This window comes from Heterocephalus glaber, unplaced genomic scaffold (genome assembly GCF_053883595.1).
Source record: "Heterocephalus glaber isolate CG9 unplaced genomic scaffold, H.glaber_assembly_v1.0 deba00000071, whole genome shotgun sequence".
In the NCBI taxonomy this organism is placed as follows: Eukaryota; Metazoa; Chordata; class Mammalia; order Rodentia; family Bathyergidae; genus Heterocephalus; species Heterocephalus glaber.
In genome coordinates this window covers 16,384,842-16,403,908 of record NW_028258137.1, presented here as the reverse complement: position 1 = coordinate 16,403,908, position 19,067 = coordinate 16,384,842, and the positions used below count along the sequence as shown (strand labels likewise).

The following is a 19,067-nucleotide window of genomic DNA, read 5'->3' as shown; positions in this document are numbered from 1 at the left end:
TGCCATGAGCTACACCCCACAGTCTGCGTCTTTAACCCTAGGGAGGTTCCCAGGTATCACCTCATTTCCACCTCCTCCAGAGCCTGTGTGACTTTTCACCAATACTTACTGTCTACTCAGATGGGTAGCGAGGACAGTTGATTTTTTTATTGCTCTCCCAGCATGAATTAGTTGAAGGGAGTCAAAACATCATCTTTTTTTGTTGTTGTTTTTGTTTTTTGAGACAGGATCTCACTAGGTAGTTCAGGTTGCCCTTGAACTCATGATGTACCCGATCTGACCTCAAACTCACGGCGATGCTCTTGTCTCAGCCTCCTGAGTGCTGGGATTACAGGGATGCACTACCATGTCTGGCTCTAAAACATCTTTAAACTTTGGAAAACTGATGCTCCAGTTCGTTCATTCCACAAATATTACACAGTTCCTACTAAGAGCCAGGTGTTATTTCAAACACTAGGTAAACAGGGCTGACATGATGCAAACATCTGGATCCCCAAGGAGCTTACATTCCAGGCCAGGGAGACAAACAGGAAATACACTAAATAACTACAGTATGGAGTGGCCAGTGGAAAATGCTAAAGGAGAAAAAGTGAAGTAGGGAAAGAGGCAGACTACTGGGTGGGAGAGGGGGATTGACAGGGTCCAGGAAGGAGGCCCCTTAAAAAAGAGCTTGGAGGCCGGGGATTTAGCTCAGTGGTTTCGCCGCCTGCTGTGCAAAGCACAAGGACTGGAGTTCAATCTCCGGTACCAAAAAAAAAAAAAAAAAGAGAAAGAGCTTGGAGGAAATGCTGCAGGCAGTGCCCCGGCAGTGACAGCTGCGACAGAGCCATCCAGAGGAGGCTGGAGCTGTCTGCGGGTCAGGACAGCCGGGGCCCAGGGTGCTAGGGGATGGGGACAGGGAGACTGAGGAATGCACGGGACCTGTGTTGCAATGGAACATAGCACAGAGGTCCTTGAAACTTATTTTAAAGACTTTAGATTTTATTCTGAGTTAGGCAGAAAGCTGCTAGATGGCTTTGGATATCAGAGTGACACAGTCTGACTTCTGTAATGTAAAAATATTACTCTGATCTCCAGCAGTGAAAAAACAAAAACCACTCTGGTTGCTGAATTTGGAGATGAGACTGAAGGGGCAAAGGGCAGAAGACAGTCAGAGGAGAGAACGTGGCTCTTGGACCAAGGTGGGGATGGTAGGGGTGGTAAGAGGTGGTGGAACTCGGATTTATTTTAAATATGGAAGCAAGAGGATGTATTGACAGATTGGCTGTGGGAAGTAAGTGAGCCTCAGGGTTTTGGCTGAGCCACTGGATAGAAGGAGTTGTCACAAACCGAGATGTGGATGACCAAATGACAGGTTCAAGCAGGAGTATCAGGACTGACATTAAGCCGAGATGACCAGAAGAGACACAGTCCCCCGAGCTATGGGACACCCTATGTAGAGGCTGCAGAGAGAGAAAGAGCCACCAAAGGGTGGCGGACGAGTTTCAGGCAGGTTCAGTGTCTTGACCGTCCAGGGAAGAAAACATTTGGATTAGCACAGGTCAGTTGCATTGGATGCCTACCACAGGCTGGACATGGCAGAGGAGAACTGAGCCATGGTGGAGTCTCCACAGGTCTTGGTGCAAAGAACACCGCACTCCTTTTGCTCTGAATAACATTTCAGAGGTCTTCAGTGGAAGGAAAATGTCTACTAAAGACTAGGCCGTGGTGGCGAACACCTGTAATCCCAGTATTCGGGAGGCTGAAGCAGGATTGCTGCAAGTTTGAGGCCAGCCTGGGCTACACAGTGAGTTTGGGGCCAGCCAACACTACAAAAGCAAAACCCTGTCTCAGAAAAAACAAAAACAAAAGTCTACTGCGGGTGTGGCTCAGTGGTAGCACACTTACCTAGCTTGGCTGAGGTCCTGGGTTTGATTCCTAACACAGAAAAACAAAGGAACAAACTAATCCAGCTTAAAAATGAGACACTTGCAGCTGTTTTGGAAACTGAATATACAGTAAGAAGGCTTTTTTGTGGGAGGGGGCTGCTGAGGATCAAGCCCAGGGTGTCGAACGTGTCAGGTAAGTGCTCTGCCACTGAGCTATGTGCCCAGCCTTTGTTTTGTTTCGCTAAAAATCTTGAAACATAAAATTGTTTGACTTTAGCTAGGGAAAGTGTCAGAATCACTGTCACTTAGCTGTAGCAACATTTAATTTTCATATAAAGGTGTCTTATTTCTTGGAGTAATGTAGTGCGTTAGTAACTACTTTTTAGGGCTGAAAAACTCTTTAACATGGAGATCAGGAGGCAAAGGACCCGAGTTCAATCCCTGGTACCAAAAAAAAAAAAAAAAAGTAGGAGGCGAGATCAGAAACAAATAGATTGAAAGAAGTGATTAAGGCTGTTGAATGTAACTGGAATTTTACAGTGTTTTCTAGCAGCAGTTTTCAAGTGTGGTCCTCAAACAGCAGGAGGCCCTTGAGATTCTCTCCCGCTTTGGGGCGGTTATGGCTCTTTTCATCACATCTCCACTCACTTGTCTTGTCCCTGTGCTCACATTTGCACCAGTGGTGTAAAAGGAGAGGTGAGTAAAACTGTTGGTGCCACAGCACAAGCCCAGGTGTGCTGTCGCCATTGCCTTCTGCCCCAGGCCGGCTGTGCTGTTGGCGCTGGGTCGGCCCCCTCCGTCCAACCTTCCGACCTGACCCCCTCGGAGTTCTGGTGTGGTGGGTGGTTTTGGCGGGGAAGTGCCCTGCTCTGCGACTCTTAGCAGTGGATCACTCGGCTCCTGCGTGGATGATGAACTCAGCTAGCTGAAAAGAGAAAAGCCAGATTCACTTAAGAATGGCCTTGAGGGAACCGGGGATTTAGCTCAGTGGTTCTGCCACCTGCTTCGGAGGCGCAAGGACCCGAGTTCGATCCCCGGTACCAAGAAAAAGGCCTTGAGGTAAAGAGCAAAATAAAAGGCAGATCACAGGAAATGGGGAGAGCTTTTGCAAAAGGGACAGCGACCAAGAGATGTGGGGAGGAGAGGGTGAAGGGGGGCACGGAAAAAGAAGCGAAGTGTGTTCTGAACGCGTACCCCCTCCCCTTGAGGGATGCGATGGATCCTTGTGTACTGCAAAGCTGTACTCATAAAAGTGAAAACATAAAAATAAGTTTTAAGATGATTAAGGGTCATATGTGCTCATAGGTTTGAGATATCCTGAAGCCAATAATGTGTAAGGGCAACTCATTCAGTATTTAAGGAACTTCCAGTTTTAGGAGAACTAGAGGTTAATCGCTGTGACTTACAGAAGCGAAGTCCTCGAAGCAGTCTGTTGATCTGACCCAGCCCCGACCCTGCACACGGCTCTCTCCCCTTCTGCGCTGAAATGGGAGCAGGGCTTGCGTTACTGCGTTCGGTCAGAGGAAGGTGTGTGGAGGACCAGCACATTGGCTGTTCTTTGAATTGAGAGCTAAATTCGCTGCATTTTCATGAATTACCATTTTCATTTTGGAAAGCAACTCAGAGACAAACTAAACTTGCTAGATTTGGGTATTTGGCAGATTTTTTTTTCCAAATGAATGAAGCAAGCCTGACATTTCAAGGGAAATAGCCGACAGTATTTTTCGCCAGTGACGAAGTAGGAGCTCTCGGGTGAAAATGAGGATTTTGGCACACTTGTCTCCACTGCCAAGAGCTCGACAGATTCCCAGTGGGTGGAGGCACTCACAAATGTGTGTTTTGGGTATTGTGTAATGAGATGTCAACACTGGGAGATCTGCATAGCTCAGTGAACCAGTATTTTCCAAATGACAAATGACGGTGGCCCAAAATCATATCCGAGGAAGAGACCCATCCACAGTGCCAGTTAAACTTCTGCTTCTGGCTAAGATGGGGTGACAAGGACACCTGAAGGCTGATGATGTTGAGCAACTCTCCATGGGCTTCTTAGCCCTTTGGATATCTTCTTTGAGAGATGTCTATTGGGATCATTTGCCCATTTAAAAAATCACATGAGTCATCTTTTATTGTGAAGCTCTGACTTTCATTGTGGAAATGTTCTGTTAGACTCTTCCTCCTGGCTTTGCTGTTAACCGTCCTGTGGGCTTCCAGGTTACCTAAGACCTCTCCAGGTGCAACAGTCATCAACAGACAGATGGAAAACAGGAAGTAGCATGGACACAGTTACTCGGACGTTCATATTTTCTTGCCTCTATCTCTTTAAACTTGAATATAAATTGAGCTCAATCTATTTTTTTTTTTTTTTTGAAATAGGGTCTCACTATGTAGTCCAGGGTGGTCTTGAACTCACTATGTCACCCACGCTGGCCTCAAACTCATGGAGATACTCCTGCCTCGGCCTTCCAAGTACTGACAGGTGTCTTCAGATAGGCTCAACCCTTTTCTCTGCTTATCTTGCAGTTTCATGGTGATGACATGGCATCTGCCAGCTCCAGCCGGGCAGGTGTGGCCCTCCCTTTTGAGAAGTCTCAGCTTACCCTGAAAGGTGAGTGGCACCGTGTCAAATGCATGTCATTGGGTGTCCAGCCCAGCAGGGCAGAGGTGGAGCCCTATTCCACACCTGGGTCTGCAGAACCACGCTTTCTGAAGTAGCTTGTGTGTGTGACCTCATTGTCATAGGATTATCATGTTATAGCTGGAATTCTTGGAAAAGAAGAAAAGTCACTTGAAGGAGCTAGGAAAAAAGGAACTTTTGGCTAAAATATTTGAAATGGTGATTCCTTCACGTCCCAGGGTGGTTCTCTGTCTATACTCACCTTGCTGGTGACCTCACTCAGCCTCGAGGCTTCCAGTGCCACCAATGTGGGTCACTCCCAGATCGCTGTCTTCAGCTGGGGTCTTTCTTCGGAACTGCAGATCTCTGTGTCCAGTGGCCAACCTGACGCCTCTGCTTGCATGTTTAGATTTAAAACCAAAGCCGAGTGCCTGAGTTTTCTTTCTCATACCCTGTGTTCAACCATCAGCACCTTTGGTCCATTCTGTCTTCCAAACACATCCAGCACTGAGCACTTCCCACCACCCCTGCTGTCCCAGCCCGGGCCAAGCTGCCATCATCCCCACCGGATTAAGGCTGTCACCTCCTGCCCTGTCCCCTAGCTTCCACCCTTTGCTGTCCTTCAAGCTGTTGGTCACACAGTAGCTGGTGACTTGTTAAAATATGACATGGATCTTACCACCCCCCTGCTCAGACCCCGCAGTGGCTCTGCATCTCCTTCAGAGTAGAAGCTGAGGACCCCACACACCAAGCTGCTCCTCAGGTCCAGCCACAGTCCTTGAGGCTCCTCACCCAGCACAGTGGGCAGGTGTCTGTCTGCCTCCAGGCCTTTGCACTTGCTGACCCTCGGAGTGGAAGGCTTTCACTTTGCCTCTTTACTTCCCTATGTCTTTACTCGAAAGTCCCCAGCTTCAGCGAGGCCTTTCTGACCTGATCTGTGGATCTGCAGCCAAGTTCATCCCGACTTCCTCTCATCCGTCCCCTTCCCAGCCCTTGTGAGTGCACGGTCACAGGCACGTGCCACCAAGCCTGGGCTTGTTTCTGTCAGTGTCTGTACACAGTGGGGCCTGAGCAGATTCTGCCAGGATGAAAATGCTGGTCTGGTGGCCGCAGGTCTGTAGGAGTCCCAGGACTGGCAGATGCTTGGGCGGGGAGCGGCCCTAGGTGTGGGCTCAGGCCCCTCGGCATGGTCATGCAGACACAAAGCTGTGTCTCTCCATGCTTTTCCTCATTAGTGTTTTTAATTGTTATTATTTTTTTGAGGTGCTGAGGATTGAACCCAGGGCCTTGCTTCTGCTAGGCAAGTGCTGTGCCACTGAGCCACAACCCCAGCCCTCAGGAGCATTTTAGAAATGCAAATGTTGTTCATGTACATTACTTTCTTCCGGCCCTTCAGTTACCCTACTTGGAGGAAGCCAGGATCATCAGTTTTTTTGGTGACCCTTCCAAGACACACTTGTAATCAGTTTTTTATGGCTGTGACCAAATACCTGAGAAAAACAGCTTAGAGGAGGAACTGTTTGCTTTGGCTCATGGTTTCAGGGTTTCAGTCCACGGCTCCTTTGCTGTCAGGCCCATGGTGACTCAGGAACACTGAGGTGGGGGCTCACGCCAGGGGAAAGCTGCTCACCTCTTGGGACCTGGGAAGTGGACAAAAAGGAAAAGAGCCAGAGAAGAAGGGGCTGGGGACCAGATTTAGTCCCCTAGGTCCCCGCACCTGGCAACCAGACTTTAGCACAAGAGTTTTGAGGACATTTCAAATCCAAGCTCTAATGGCATCCAAGGGAAAGGAAGAGCTTTTGTAATTTTGAGATCAGATTGCTTCCTTGGAAGGAATACTCTTTTTTTTTTTTTTTTTTAAAAACAAAACAAAACAAAACAATGCAGCACTTTATTATCACTACATCACAAAGGACAGGACTTCGGAGGGCGGGAGGAGGTCCTGAGAGCAGGGCAGAGGCCCCATACTTGCCAGCGATGAGCGGGTTCCACAGCACCATGATGACTGAGTCCCCCCACAAGAACATCTTGAAGATGTAGCGGTCCTTGTTGACTGGCTTGGACTTCTTCTTGCCCTTGCCACTCTTGGGGACCTCAGTCCACATCTCCTTCACGTTCTCCAGCACCATGTTGCAGTGCCTGTCAAAGACCTTCACACGGCCCAGGAGTTTCTTGTTGTTGTGGCAGTTGATGAGCACCTGGGTGGTGTTCTTGACTGACTGGGTCAGCACAGAGAGTGGACCTGTGTTAAATTCCTCCTCCTCCTGCTTTTGCAGCTCCTCTGGGGTCATCTCACTCTTGGGCTTGTTGAGGAGGCTCATGGTGGTGACTGCACCCACAGGTTACTCCCGTTTCCTCTGCGATGCTTCACTCTCAGGAATACTCTTTTAAGAGGGTTTTTTTCCCATTACCAGTGATCACACTCAGGACCTTGTGCTTGCCAGGCAGGCACAGCATCACTGAGCCACATCCCTGGCCCCAGGCATACTCTTTTGGTTGTTGTTGGGTTTTTTTTGTGGTACTAGGGATCGAATTCGGGTCCTTGTGCTTTCAGGGCAGGTGGCAGAACCATTGAGCTAAATCCCTGGGCCATTGTTTGCTTTTGCTTTTTTTTGTAGCGGGGATCGAATTTGGGACCTTCTGCTTGCAAGGCAAGTGGTAGCACCACTGAACTAAATGCCCAGCCCTTCCTTTTGTTTTTTGAGACAGGGTCTTATGTAGTTCAGGCTGGCCTTGAGCTCACTGTGTAGCCTAGGCTGGCCTCGAACTTGTGGTGATCCTTTTGCCTCAGCCTCCTGAGTGCTGGGATTACTGTTACAATAATGGAAGGAATACTCTTACAGCAATATATGAAAATGCCAATTTCACTACCTTTGTCAAAACAGGGTGTTGTCAGACTCTATTTTATTTTGTTTTTGCATGCTGGGGGTGGAACCTAGGGCTTTTACCAGTGGCACTGAGTTCTACTCCAGCTCCTATTGTAAGATTTTTAGCAGTGTGATTGCTAAAAGATTGCTTTCTGGGCTAGAGGCACAGCTCAGTGGTAGAACATTTGTCTGGCAAATGCAACACAAAATTAATATTGGGGTGATGCACTGAAGGGTACTATAGAGGAATTTTTTGTATTATTCTTGCATGTTTTGTACAAGTCTGAAATTATGTCAGTATTTTTTAAAAGTAAAAAGAAAATACAGAGGAAAAGGCTGGAGGATGAAAGAGAGAGAGAGAGAGAGAGAGAGAGAGAGAGAGAGAGAGAGAGAGAGAGAGAGAGAGAGAGAGAGAGAAAGAAAGCAAGCCAGCCAGCCAGGGGTTTAGCTCAGTGGTTCAGCCACCTGCCTCGAAAGCCCAAGGTCTTGAGTTCGATCCCTGGTACCAAAAAAAGAAAGAAAGAAAGATAGATAGATAGACAAAATGGATGGGTCGATTGTGGTAGGGTTGAGTTTTCCTGGGAGCTGGGAGACTTGGTTCTAGTCTGAGCCCCACCTCTGAACAACTCCATGATTTTGGATAAGTTGTACCTCCCTGACTCTTGGCACAATTGTGAATTTTTTTTTTTTAAGACAGGGTCTTGGTATGTAGTTCAGGTCAGTCTTGAACTCACTCTGTAGCCCAGGCTGACCTCTAACTCACAGAAATCTTCCTGCCTCAGCCTCTTGAGAGCACTACTGTGGCTAGGTAAAATAAAGGGATTAAACTTGTTGATTTTAAAGAGATTGTCAAGCTCCAAAGCCCGGAACACTAATCGTGTGGAGGCCGTGTTTTGAGTTAAAGGCATGCAGAGCTACGCTCCCACCACTAGGTGGTACCAGTCGACCTCAGTCTCTGAAACACTGCATTCTGCCCTGGGTCCTGCTCAGCCTGGCAAACCTGTATTCCTGTGCCACCCCTTTTGCTTTGTAATCTCAGCCACACTGTTTTTTGGTTTTTGTTTTTTAAACTTCCTCCTTTCTGTTCCTTTTGGGCCTGGTGAACAGTTACTGCTAAAAACAACCTGGAAGTGGAGCTGACCTTTGCCAAGTTGTGGGCCCTATGGGACTGTCACTTCTCAGAAGTGTCTGGGAGGAGATTTGCTAACACTCAATAGAGGGATGCTCGGGTGGGGACAGACTTGTCACCATAGGTGAGGAGTATCAGTTCTGTCCTCTGATTTGGGGCACAGGTTGGAAGACACCTGCGTGGGCTTGCTTCTGGTGACCTGCTGTTTCCAGCCCGAGTTATGTGTGCTACAAGACCCATGTCCTTGGGCATGGCACTTATGTGGCTGTGCACTCGCTGGCACCAGCTGGACATGGGAAGTGCTGGCACATGAGGGCTATGAACATAAGAGGAAGTGTGGACGACTGGCAGGCTGGGCAGAGTACTCAGCCTCAGTAGTGAGTGAAGAACATCAGGAGAACAGATAAGCACAGTCCCGGAGAGCCCAGAGCCCGTGTGGAGTCAGCTGTTATGAAGACTCAGTGAATGCGTGCATAGCACAGCATCTGTCACACAGGCTCATTCAATATTAGCTGTTATCTCTTTTTTTTTGGTACCAGGGATTGAACTTGGGACCTTGGGCTTTTGAGGCAGACAGCGGAACCACTGAGCTAAATCCCCAGCCCTCTAGCTGTTATCTTTAAACTATTTAGAAAGTCCAAATGATTTGTGAAGAGTGAAAGAACATAGAACTCAGCACCCTGATGTTTGGAGGAATTGGAAATATTTCCATAGCACTGATGGGATGTGTCATTGTTTTACTTCTTGTGGAAAACATTTTTCATGTCCTTTAAGGTACTACTCAGCAATGCATACAAATATATACGTTTGTGGTAATTTTCCTTGAACAAAAAAGTTGCAAATCTTTTCAGCAATGAAAAATAGTTAATATACCTTATAATAGGCTTATATCACAGCCATTTAAAATTGATTTTGTGGAGCTAGGACTGTAGGTCAGGGAAAAATGTGAGAGGCCCTGATTTTGATTCTTGGCATTGAAAAAGAAAAAAAGGAAAGATTGGGCCGGAGATTTAACTCAGTGGTTCTGCTGCCTGCCTCATAGCGCAAAGATGTGAGTTTGAGGGCCAGGGATTTAGCTCAGTGGTTTCGCTGCCTGCTGCACAAGCGCCAAGGACCCGAGTTCGATCCCTGGTACCAAAAAAGAAGAGAAAAGATTGAGAGGACAAATTTTAAAGAATTAGGGAAATAAAACAAATGTCTGGGGCCAGGGATTTAGCTGCCTGCTGTGCAAGCGCAAGGACCTGAGTTTGATCCCCGGTACCAAAAAAAAAGAAAACAAATGTCTGGAAGATTTGCCAATAATAAATTGGTAATGATAATTAACATAATGATATTTTTTTTTTTTTTTTGGTACCGGGGATGGAACATAGGACCTTGCGCTTGGGAGGCAGGCGGCAGAACCACTGAGCTAAATCTCCAGCTCCTGTTTGTTTTTTGAGATGGGGTCTCACTGTGTAGTTCAGGCTGGCCTCTAACTCGTGGTGATCCTCCTGCCTCAGCCTACTGAATACTAGGATTACAGGCATGTGATACTTTGCCTGGCTCTCCGTAATGATAGTTATGGTTTCAGGTTAGGAGTGATTTTTTTTCTCTTCTCCCTCATTTTGGAAAATATATTTCTTTAAATGTTTTTTTGAGAATCAAGGCAAGACACACCCCCCCCCACACACCCAGCCCAAAAGAGCCAGAACATCTGCCACAGGGGGGCACCTGGGAGTCCTTGACTCATCTACTTTTTCTCCCTTGCCGGCCCAGTGGTGTCAGCAAAGCCCAAGGTGCACAACCGGCAGCCCCGGATCAACTCCTATGTGGAGGTGGCGGTGGACGGGCTCCCCAGTGAGACCAAGAAGACGGGCAAGCGCATCGGGAGCTCGGAGCTGCTGTGGAATGAGATCATCATCTTGTAAGAGAAGTCGCATCCGGGGGTCCAGGGGAGAAGGAAAGGAGGGACGGGACCGCCCCAGGTTTCCTGTGGTCCCAGTTGCCTCCCTGAGCTCACAGAGCAGTCATTAGGCGGGGGTTGCAAAGTCAGCGCTGGGGGTCAGGGCCCATGCGGATCTACCTATTTGGCTGCCCCACGATGTCAGCAGGGTAGTTGCACTGTACCCCGTGACACCTCTGCTGGGAGGTGTTGAATCAGGTACTTGTTTTCCAGGAATGTCACGGCCCAGAGTCATTTAGATTTGAAGGTCTGGAGCTGTCATACCTTGAGGAATGAACTGCTAGGCACGGCCTCCGTCAACCTCTCCAACGTCTTGAAGAACAATGGGGGCAAAAGTACGTATGGGGTGCGGGCCGGCGGGAGCCCGGATGCCACCGCGAGCTGTGCCCTCGGGTGCCCGGGCTGCGGGCACAGGACGGCAGAGGGCGACTCGCGGCCACCGAGGCCGTCACAGCGAGGTAGGGGAGACAGGACTGGGGCAGGGCTGCTCCCCGCCTCCCCTCCCTTTAGGACTGCGGAGACGGTGGTGTGCTGAGCTAAGCTGTCTGTCTCCACCGGATTGCACTGCCACTGCTGTCAGACAGGCTGTGCGCGCGTGCTCGTCCCCAGCGCGGTTTCCCACGGTGGGGCTGGCCGCAGGCAGGCGGGGTGGGAGCCTGCGTTGTTCCAAGTCTTTCCTTTCTGCTCCTGACCCGTGCTTTCTGGGCCTTTGCCAGCCTTTTCCTTTTGGGCCTCGTTTGATCCTGCAGGGAAAACACCCTCCGGTACAGTGCTTGGTCTTCTGAGTTGGTCTTTATTTTCCCAAACCCTAACCTGCTTTTTGTGCTTCGTTCATCAGATCGTATTTATGATACTTAGAAATATATATTTTTGGACATTCACACATCAGGATGCAGAGCCAAAATGAGTGGCCTTTTCTTGCCTTTTTTGTTTGTCCAATCACCAAACCTACTTTACTTTAGATTGTGGTGCTGGCACAAACGCAGGCCCTCATCTGTGCCAGGCAAGTGCTCTGCCACAAAGCCCCATCTCCAGCCCCAACAGACTTCAGGTTTTTTTGGCTACCGGGGATCAAACTCAGGACCTTGAGCTTGCAAGGCAGGTCCGGTGCCACTGAGCTAAAATCCCTGGCCCTCTTAAGCTTTTGATTATAAAACTAATTGTAGAGCTGGGGATTTAGCTCAGTGGCGCTGTGCTTTCCTGCCTCACATGTGCAAGGCCCTGAGTTCAATCCCTAGTACCGAGAAAAAAAGAAAAGAGAAGAAAAAAAGAAAAGAGAAGAAAAAAAGGATCCATTAAGATCCAAGTGTTACTGCTTCGTGCTGGGGATTTAGCTCAATGGTGCCACCGCCTGCCCCACAAGCGCAAGGTCCTGAGTTCGAGCCCTGGTACCAAAACATAAACAAACAAAAAGTAATTGTAGAGCTGGGGATTTAGCTCAGTAGTTCCTCCGCCTGTCTCCCAAGCAGAAGGTCTTGAGTTTGATCTCTGGTACCAAAAAAAAAAAAAAAAATTGTAGAAAGCCAGGCATAGTAGCACATGCTTGCAGTCCCAGCACTTAGAAGGCTGAGGCAGGAGGATCACTGCAAATTCAAGTGCAGCATGAACTACATAGTGAGACCCTGTCTCAAAAAAAAAAGTAACTGTAGAAAAATTGGAAATTACAGAAAAGCATAAACGCACAAAGAAAAAATTCGCCTTTCAATCTAGCATATAAATATAATTCCTGTTGACATTTTTATTTGCAAATCCTTTTGAGCTTTTATTCCTTTGTACAGACATATTAATACAGTGGTACTTTGGTTCATGAACTTAATTTGTTCCACTATTCTGGAGAAAATGGCCGTGTTCATGAACATGCAGGGAAGATGGCTGTGGTCTTGTTCCTCACCTTATGCTGAGTTTGTGAAAGGAAGCAAAATTTTGCCGAATGCTTCTGTTTGTGTACCAAATTGTTCTTGAACAGAGGTACTCATGAACCAAGGCATTTCTGTATTTATGACATCAGTGAAACAAAGCAAAATTGAGGTCATACATGAACATATTATTTTGCAATATGCCTTTTTCTCTTTAAAATATCTTAACATATCTTTATTTTTAATTGTGATAAGATACACATAACATAAAATCTTCCATCTTAACCATTTTCACTTATAGTTCAATGGCATTAAGCACATTTACCTTGTTGTGTAGCCACCACCCCACTCATTCCCAGAATTCTTTTCATCTTACAAAATTTGTCCCCATTAAACAACTCTGTATCTGCCTCTCCTCCCAGGCCCTGAAAACCATCCTGCATCTGTCCCTGTCAGTTTGTGCTCTGTGTGGCTCGTGTAAGTGGAAGTCTAAAGTATTTGCTTTTCTCTGACTGCCTTGTTTCACTCAGCATAATGTGCCCAAGGCTTCTTCATGTTGTGTTTTATGCTGGGATTTTCTTTCTTTCTAAAGGCTGAGTAGTGTATATATATATTTTTGGTACTGGGGATCGAACTTAGGACCTTGTGCTTGTGAGGCAGGCGGCAGCACCACTAAACTACGTCTCCAGCCCAGGGCTGAATAATATTCCACTGCAGGACCCGCCCACATTTTGTTTATTCATCTTCCCTGGACATTCATGTGGCTTATACCTTTTGACTGTTGTGAATAATGTCATAAACATTGGTGCAAATGTCCCTTTGAGACTTTGGTTTCAATTCTTTTGGCTACTCAGAAGTAGACTGCTGGAGCAGGTGTGCATTTATTTGTTGACTGATTGATTGGTTGAAGTGCTGAAACCCAAGGTCTTATGCATGCTGGGTACTCTGCCACTGAGCTATATCCCCAGCCCTTATTTTATTTTATTTTATTTTATTTTTTTTGAGACATGGTCTCACTATGCAGCTGAGGCTGGCCTTGAACTCATTGTAGCCCAGGTTGGCTTTGAACTCATGGCAATCCTCCCACCTCAGCCTCCCAAGTGCTGGGGTTATAGGCCTGTGCTACCATTCTTGGCTTCTAAGTTTTGATTTTTTGAGGAACTGCTACTGATTTCCAGGGCTACTGCTTTATAAAAATGTATCAACATATTTTAAATTATCCTTCTGAAGTCCAATTTTTGGTCTTTTGTTACAGGGTCTTGCTATATAGCCTAGGCTGGCCTTGAACTCATGGTGATCCTCTTAACCTAGGCCTCCCAAGTGCTGGGATTACAGGCATGTGCCACCACACCTGGTTTAAAGTTCAGTATCCCCCTCACTTCCCACCGGGACCAAACTCACTACCTTACACTTGCAAGGCAGGCGTGTTGCCATTAAGCTAAATCCCAGGCCCTAAAGTTCAATTTTTTTTTGGTACTGGGGATTGAACTTGGGTTCTTGCGCTTGCGCAGCAGGCGGCGAAACCATTGAGCTAAATCCCCAGCCCTAAAGTTCAATTTTTGATGAGTATCTATTATATAGCTGTGTGAAAACTTAATGTGGAACATTTGAGTAGTTTTCAGTATTTGACAGTCATAAATACAGCCACGGTAAACTTAAAAATTTATAAATTTTCGCTTGTTGCCAAAAGTTTACTTGGGATAAATTATCAAACATAAACTTGGCCAGGCTTGAACATTTTTCAAAATTTTTGACATGTGTTGCCAGATTATCCTGGAGGAAGTTCTACCAATTCACCCCCTCAACAGCAGGGTCTGAAACGGCAGGTTCCTACCATACCTTGGTATGCATTGGATATTATTTATTTAAAAAATTCATATTTTTGCCTATTTGATAATTATTAACATTACGCCAGACTTGCCTGATCGTTCCTTTTTGGGTAGATTATTTCAAAGAAAATTCTAGCTGTCCCTACATTTTATCCTGGATTCTTCAGCACACGTCATGGCACAAGGGACAGTTTTTACGTAGTTACCTTATCACACCCTGCACTATTAGCACAGGTTCGTTATCCTGTGCCCTACTCCGTGCACACTCAGTTGCGGCGGGCTCACAGACGCCACGCGTTTGTGCGCAGCCGGTTTCCTCTCTCGGTCCCTTCCTGCATGCAGCTGCTCCATCTCTGAAGCCCTTTTCCACACCGCTTCTACGCCAGGGTTCCTTGAAGGGTGCTGAGTGTTTTAGAAATGTGTTTATTGCCCTCTTCGTGTCCTTTGCTCACTTTTATATTCCAGTGTGCATTTCTCTTGTTTGGCTTTGAAAGAGCTTTTTATATGTGAAGGGTATTATTCTTTGTCTTATAATTTGTAAATTTTGTTTTTCCAGTTTTTCAATTGCATTTTAACCGCTGAACAGTTTGCCCCGAGCATTACTCGGGCAGGCGTCATTTCAACCAGTCGATTCTTGTGTTAAATCAATTTGATAAAATTGTCATTTGTATATTTCCTGTTATAAAAATGAATGAAAAAATATATAATTGTTGGTCATCCTGTATTTAAATAATTGGACTGGTAGATGGTTAACTTTGTAGGTTTTAAAAAATTCTTTTGTCCAAGGAGACGCTTTAAACTTTTTTGTAGGCTGACTGTCCCCTTTATATTTTCAACCTTGTCTTTTATGTTTTGGAAAATATTCCATTCTGAAATCCTGGTGTGTAATCACTTTTATTTTTTCCTAGTTCTTTATGATTTTATTTTTCAGATTTAATTCTTCAACCAAGTGTAATTTTTTGCACAGTGTGATTAAAGATTTAATTTCTTCCTTAGTAATTGACTGCGGCTTTAGCACGACTTACCGAATAATTCATCTTTCATCCCCTATGAGTTGTGTTGCCTTGTTCAACGTATTTTGTTTATAGCTGCTGGTTAGGGGACTGGTTAGCCTTTCTGAATCACCATAGCTTAACTGTTACAAAATTATGTTTTAATATTTGGCAGTTCAAGTTTCTCCTTTGTTAAAATCTTCTTGGCTCTTTTCTTTACATCTATGGCATCATTATATTATTTACATTATTTTTGTAGCCTTTCTACCCCCATCCTTTCCCATCCCCTGAGATTTTATTGGAATCCTGTCATATGTAAAATTAATTTATTGAAGAATTTCCTTACTGAATCTTTCTATTCAGGAACATGGAATGTCTCGAAATCCATTCAAATACATTTGAAGTTTATCTTTAGATAGCCTTTATTATTTTTTATTTTTTTGGTATCGGGGATTGAACTCAGAACCTTGTGCTTGCGAGGCAGGCAGTGGAACCAGTAAGCTAAATCCCTGGCCCTGCCCTTTTTTATTTTTCCTCGTGCTGGGGACTGAACCCAGGGCCTTGCCCCAGATAAGCAAACACTCCACCACTCAGCCGCACCCTGGCCTTAGACTCTATTGTAATTTTAGAAAGTATTGAAATTATTTTTAATGGGCTCTTTCCCTATTAGATCTCCTAATTCTTTATTGTTGGTAGATGGCTATTAATTTCTGCATTTTCTTGAATAATCAGTCAGCCTATGGTATTTTTTTTTTTTCTGCGGTACCAGGGTTCAAACTCAGGACCTTGTGCTTGCCAGGCAGGTGCGGTATCATTGAGCTACATCCCCAGCCCAGCCTACGGTATATTAATACAGGCTTCAATAATTTCTTTTGGGCTTTCTTGGTAGACATTTATGTGTGTTCTGAAACTGGTAATTTTGCTCATTTTAGGAGATAATTCTTTGTCTTGTTAGGTGCTTTGAATACAACTTTCTGTTCTGGTGAAGTCGTTGCAGTACCTCTACTCACTGTCTTTTTTTTGGGGGGCGGGTACCGGAGATTGAACTCAGGACCTTGTGCCTGCCAGGCAGGCACAGCATCTACTCACTGTCTTTAGGTGTAAGATTGGGCGTTAGAAACCTTTCTTTTTGCTTTATTAGGTGTTGCTCTGTGTGTGTGTGTGTGTGTGTGTGTGTGTGTGTTTAATCAAAAAGGGTGTTGAATTTTTATCAGATGTCTTAAAATTGCTTAGAACTGTTTAAAGGCAGCTGATAGGATAATTACATGGTTTTTCTTTTTTAATTTGTTAAATTAATTTCCTGATAGTAACAGTCTTAGAATTTCTAAAATATACCTCATTGCTCAAGGTAAATTATTCCTTGAGTTGGGTATGGTGGTGCGTGCCTATAATCCCAGCACTAGAGGCTGAGGCAGGAGGGTCACTGAGTTCAAGGCCAGCCTGGACTATACAGTGAGACCCTGTCTCCAAAACAAAAAACATATATATATATATCCACCCCCTTGGAATTTCTGTTGGAATCATTTATCAGTATTTAATTTGAGAGTTTTTCATTTGTATTCATCAGGGAGATTTGATTGTAGTTTTGCTCTATTTTTGTCAGCTTTGGAACCAAAGCAAAGCTAATTTTGTAAAATAAATTGAAGCACTTTCCAGCTTCAGGGATGTACTCTATAACATGGGAATTATCTGTTCCATGAGTGCAGGAAGAGCTCAACCATAAAACCAACGAGGTCTGGCATCTTCCTTTGAAATAATTCTTTGATGACTTTTTTAGTTTTTTTCCTCCTAATTATTGGTTTGTTCAACTTTCCTGATTTGTCCTGAGTCAATTTTATTCATTATTTTCCTGAGATCACTTCTTGAGATTTTCACATGTATTAGTATAAGAATTTCAAATACTATTCTTATTTTTTGAAATTTGTATAACTTTTCTGTCTTAAAATTTTTGGCATTTATGTGGATTTTTTTACTCAACTTTTTTCCCTGACTAGTTTAAGCAGTTTCATTCAAACCTTTGGATTTTAATTTACCTTTCTTTTTGTTTTGATACCGGGGACTGGACTCCTTGCGCTTGTAAGGAAGTTGCGATGCTACTAAGCTACATCCCCAGCCCCTTAATTTACTTTTTATAGAACAGCTTGTTGGATTTGTGAATTATGCCATATTTTCTAATAGTAATTTCTGTTTTTAACTTTTTCTACTATTTACCCTAAATTTTTTTGTTTTTTGTTTTTGGTTTTTTGGGGTACCAGAGATCGAACTCCGGTCCTTGAGCTTTTGAGGCAGGTGCCGGGACCGCTGAGCTAAATCCCCGGCCCTGTTTGTATTTACTTATTTATTCACTCATTCACCTATAGCTTTTCAAGTTGAAAGTACAGTGCATTTATTTTTGTCCTTTTTTGTTTAATAATGGAAACATTCTTGCTTTAAACTTGTTTTAGATCTCTCCTCCATTTAAAGTTTTGGATTGTGTTTTTGAGACGGGGTCTTGCTTGGTAGTCTAGGCTGGTCTTGAACTCATTATGTAGCCCAGGCTGGCTGTGAATTTGCCATGATCCTCCCGCCTCAGCCTCTTGAGTGCTGGGATGACAGGTGTGTGTCACTATGCCTGGATTTCAAATTTTTTTCTTTCAAGGTGAAGTGAGTAAATTGTAAGTGTGGCAACTCAGTGAATGTGTGCGTATGTTCACATCTGTGTAATTCCCTACTTGGGTCAAGATATAGAACATTTCCTCTGGGCATGGTGGCACAAGCCTGTAATCTCAGCACTTGGGAGGCTGAGGCAGGAGGATTGCAGTGCATTTAAAGTTGGCCTAGGATGCATACATATTGAGTTCAAGGCCTGTCTGAACTGCATAGCATGACCTTGTCTCAAAAAACCAAACAAAATAAACAAAAATAATTTATGGAAGATCCTTTGAGACTGTGATCCTCATCACATTTTCACTTGCTTGGTTTTGCACCCAAAAATGATTTTACTTTTTTTTTTGGTACTGGGGATTGAACTCAGGACCTTGGGCTTGCCAGGCAGGTGGTGGCACCACTGAGCTACATCCCCAGTCCTATTTTTTTAAAAAAATATTTATCCCTAGAATCAGTCTGGAGTTGTTTGGGATGGGGACTGGGTTATATTTTTTCCCCTGCTGGGTTCTATACATTCTCGCTGCTTTGGTTGGAGGGAGTGGCTACATCAGGTGGAACAGAGCCCTTCTTCAGAGCAGCCTCGCTTCATCAGCCTTCGTTTCTTCTGGCAGACTTTCTGTCTGTGCCTGTGTGTACACACTCACGAGTACACACCACGTGTGCACACAGTCCCGCAGATCTGTCTATATTTTTTTTTCTGAGATAAGGTCTCGCTATGTAGTTTGGGCTGCCTTGAACTCACTGTGTAGTCCACGCTGGGCTCAGACTCCAGGCTGTGTTCCTGCCTCAGCCTCTGAGTGCTGGGGTTCAGGTGTGCGCCCCACACCTGGCTCTGTGTCTGTGTCTTGTGCCAACACTGTGAGTTCTCTATGGACTCTCCAGCTCCACCCACACCCACAAGTTCTTCTGAAGCTTCCTGCGGGCCCTGGGGGAAGCCTGGCTGTCGCCCTCCCGTGTGTGGTTGCTCAGCCCTGCTGCGTCCACAGCACCTGGAAATGGCTTGGGAAGCCTCCCTGCCTCACCTCACCTGGGTCCTACGTGTGGCTCTTTTCTGTCCCTCTCGTATGTCTCCCAGATGGAAGAAAAGGAAGTGAACAGCCCGCTGCTTGTTTGAGACTCTTAGGTGCAGAGCTTGTCGCAGCACTTGCCTTCCCGAGAGCAGTCAGGGCCTGAGCTCCAGGCAGACGGCCCCGGTTTTCCACCTTTCAGCTGAAACATAAATAAAACTCCCGAACCTTGGAACCTGATTCAGAGGGAGAAAAAAGAAAACATCTTAAAAATTGCTATTCAGCTAGAAACAATTTAAAATTTAAATTTGAAACAT

General features: G+C 45.4%; 1 protein-coding gene and 1 pseudogene across 3 annotated transcripts in view; one reads left to right on the top strand and one right to left on the bottom strand.

The window, feature by feature from the left end:
* Wwp2 (WW domain containing E3 ubiquitin protein ligase 2) overlaps positions 1-19,067 on the top strand; it is a 152,277-nt gene that overhangs the window by 36,633 nt on the left and 96,577 nt on the right. For all 3 annotated transcript variants that reach the window (XM_013071519.3, XM_004842933.3, XM_087204873.1), the window contains exons 2-4: positions 4,389-4,473; positions 10,234-10,381; positions 10,634-10,755. In XM_013071519.3, the coding sequence (XP_012926973.1) occupies positions 4,404-4,473; positions 10,234-10,381; positions 10,634-10,755 (340 nt within the window). In that variant the 5' untranslated portion in view covers positions 4,389-4,403. The remainder of the gene's footprint in view (positions 1-4,388; positions 4,474-10,233; positions 10,382-10,633; positions 10,756-19,067) is intronic.
* LOC106009255 (small nuclear ribonucleoprotein Sm D2 pseudogene) lies at positions 6,109-6,851 on the bottom strand (annotated as a pseudogene).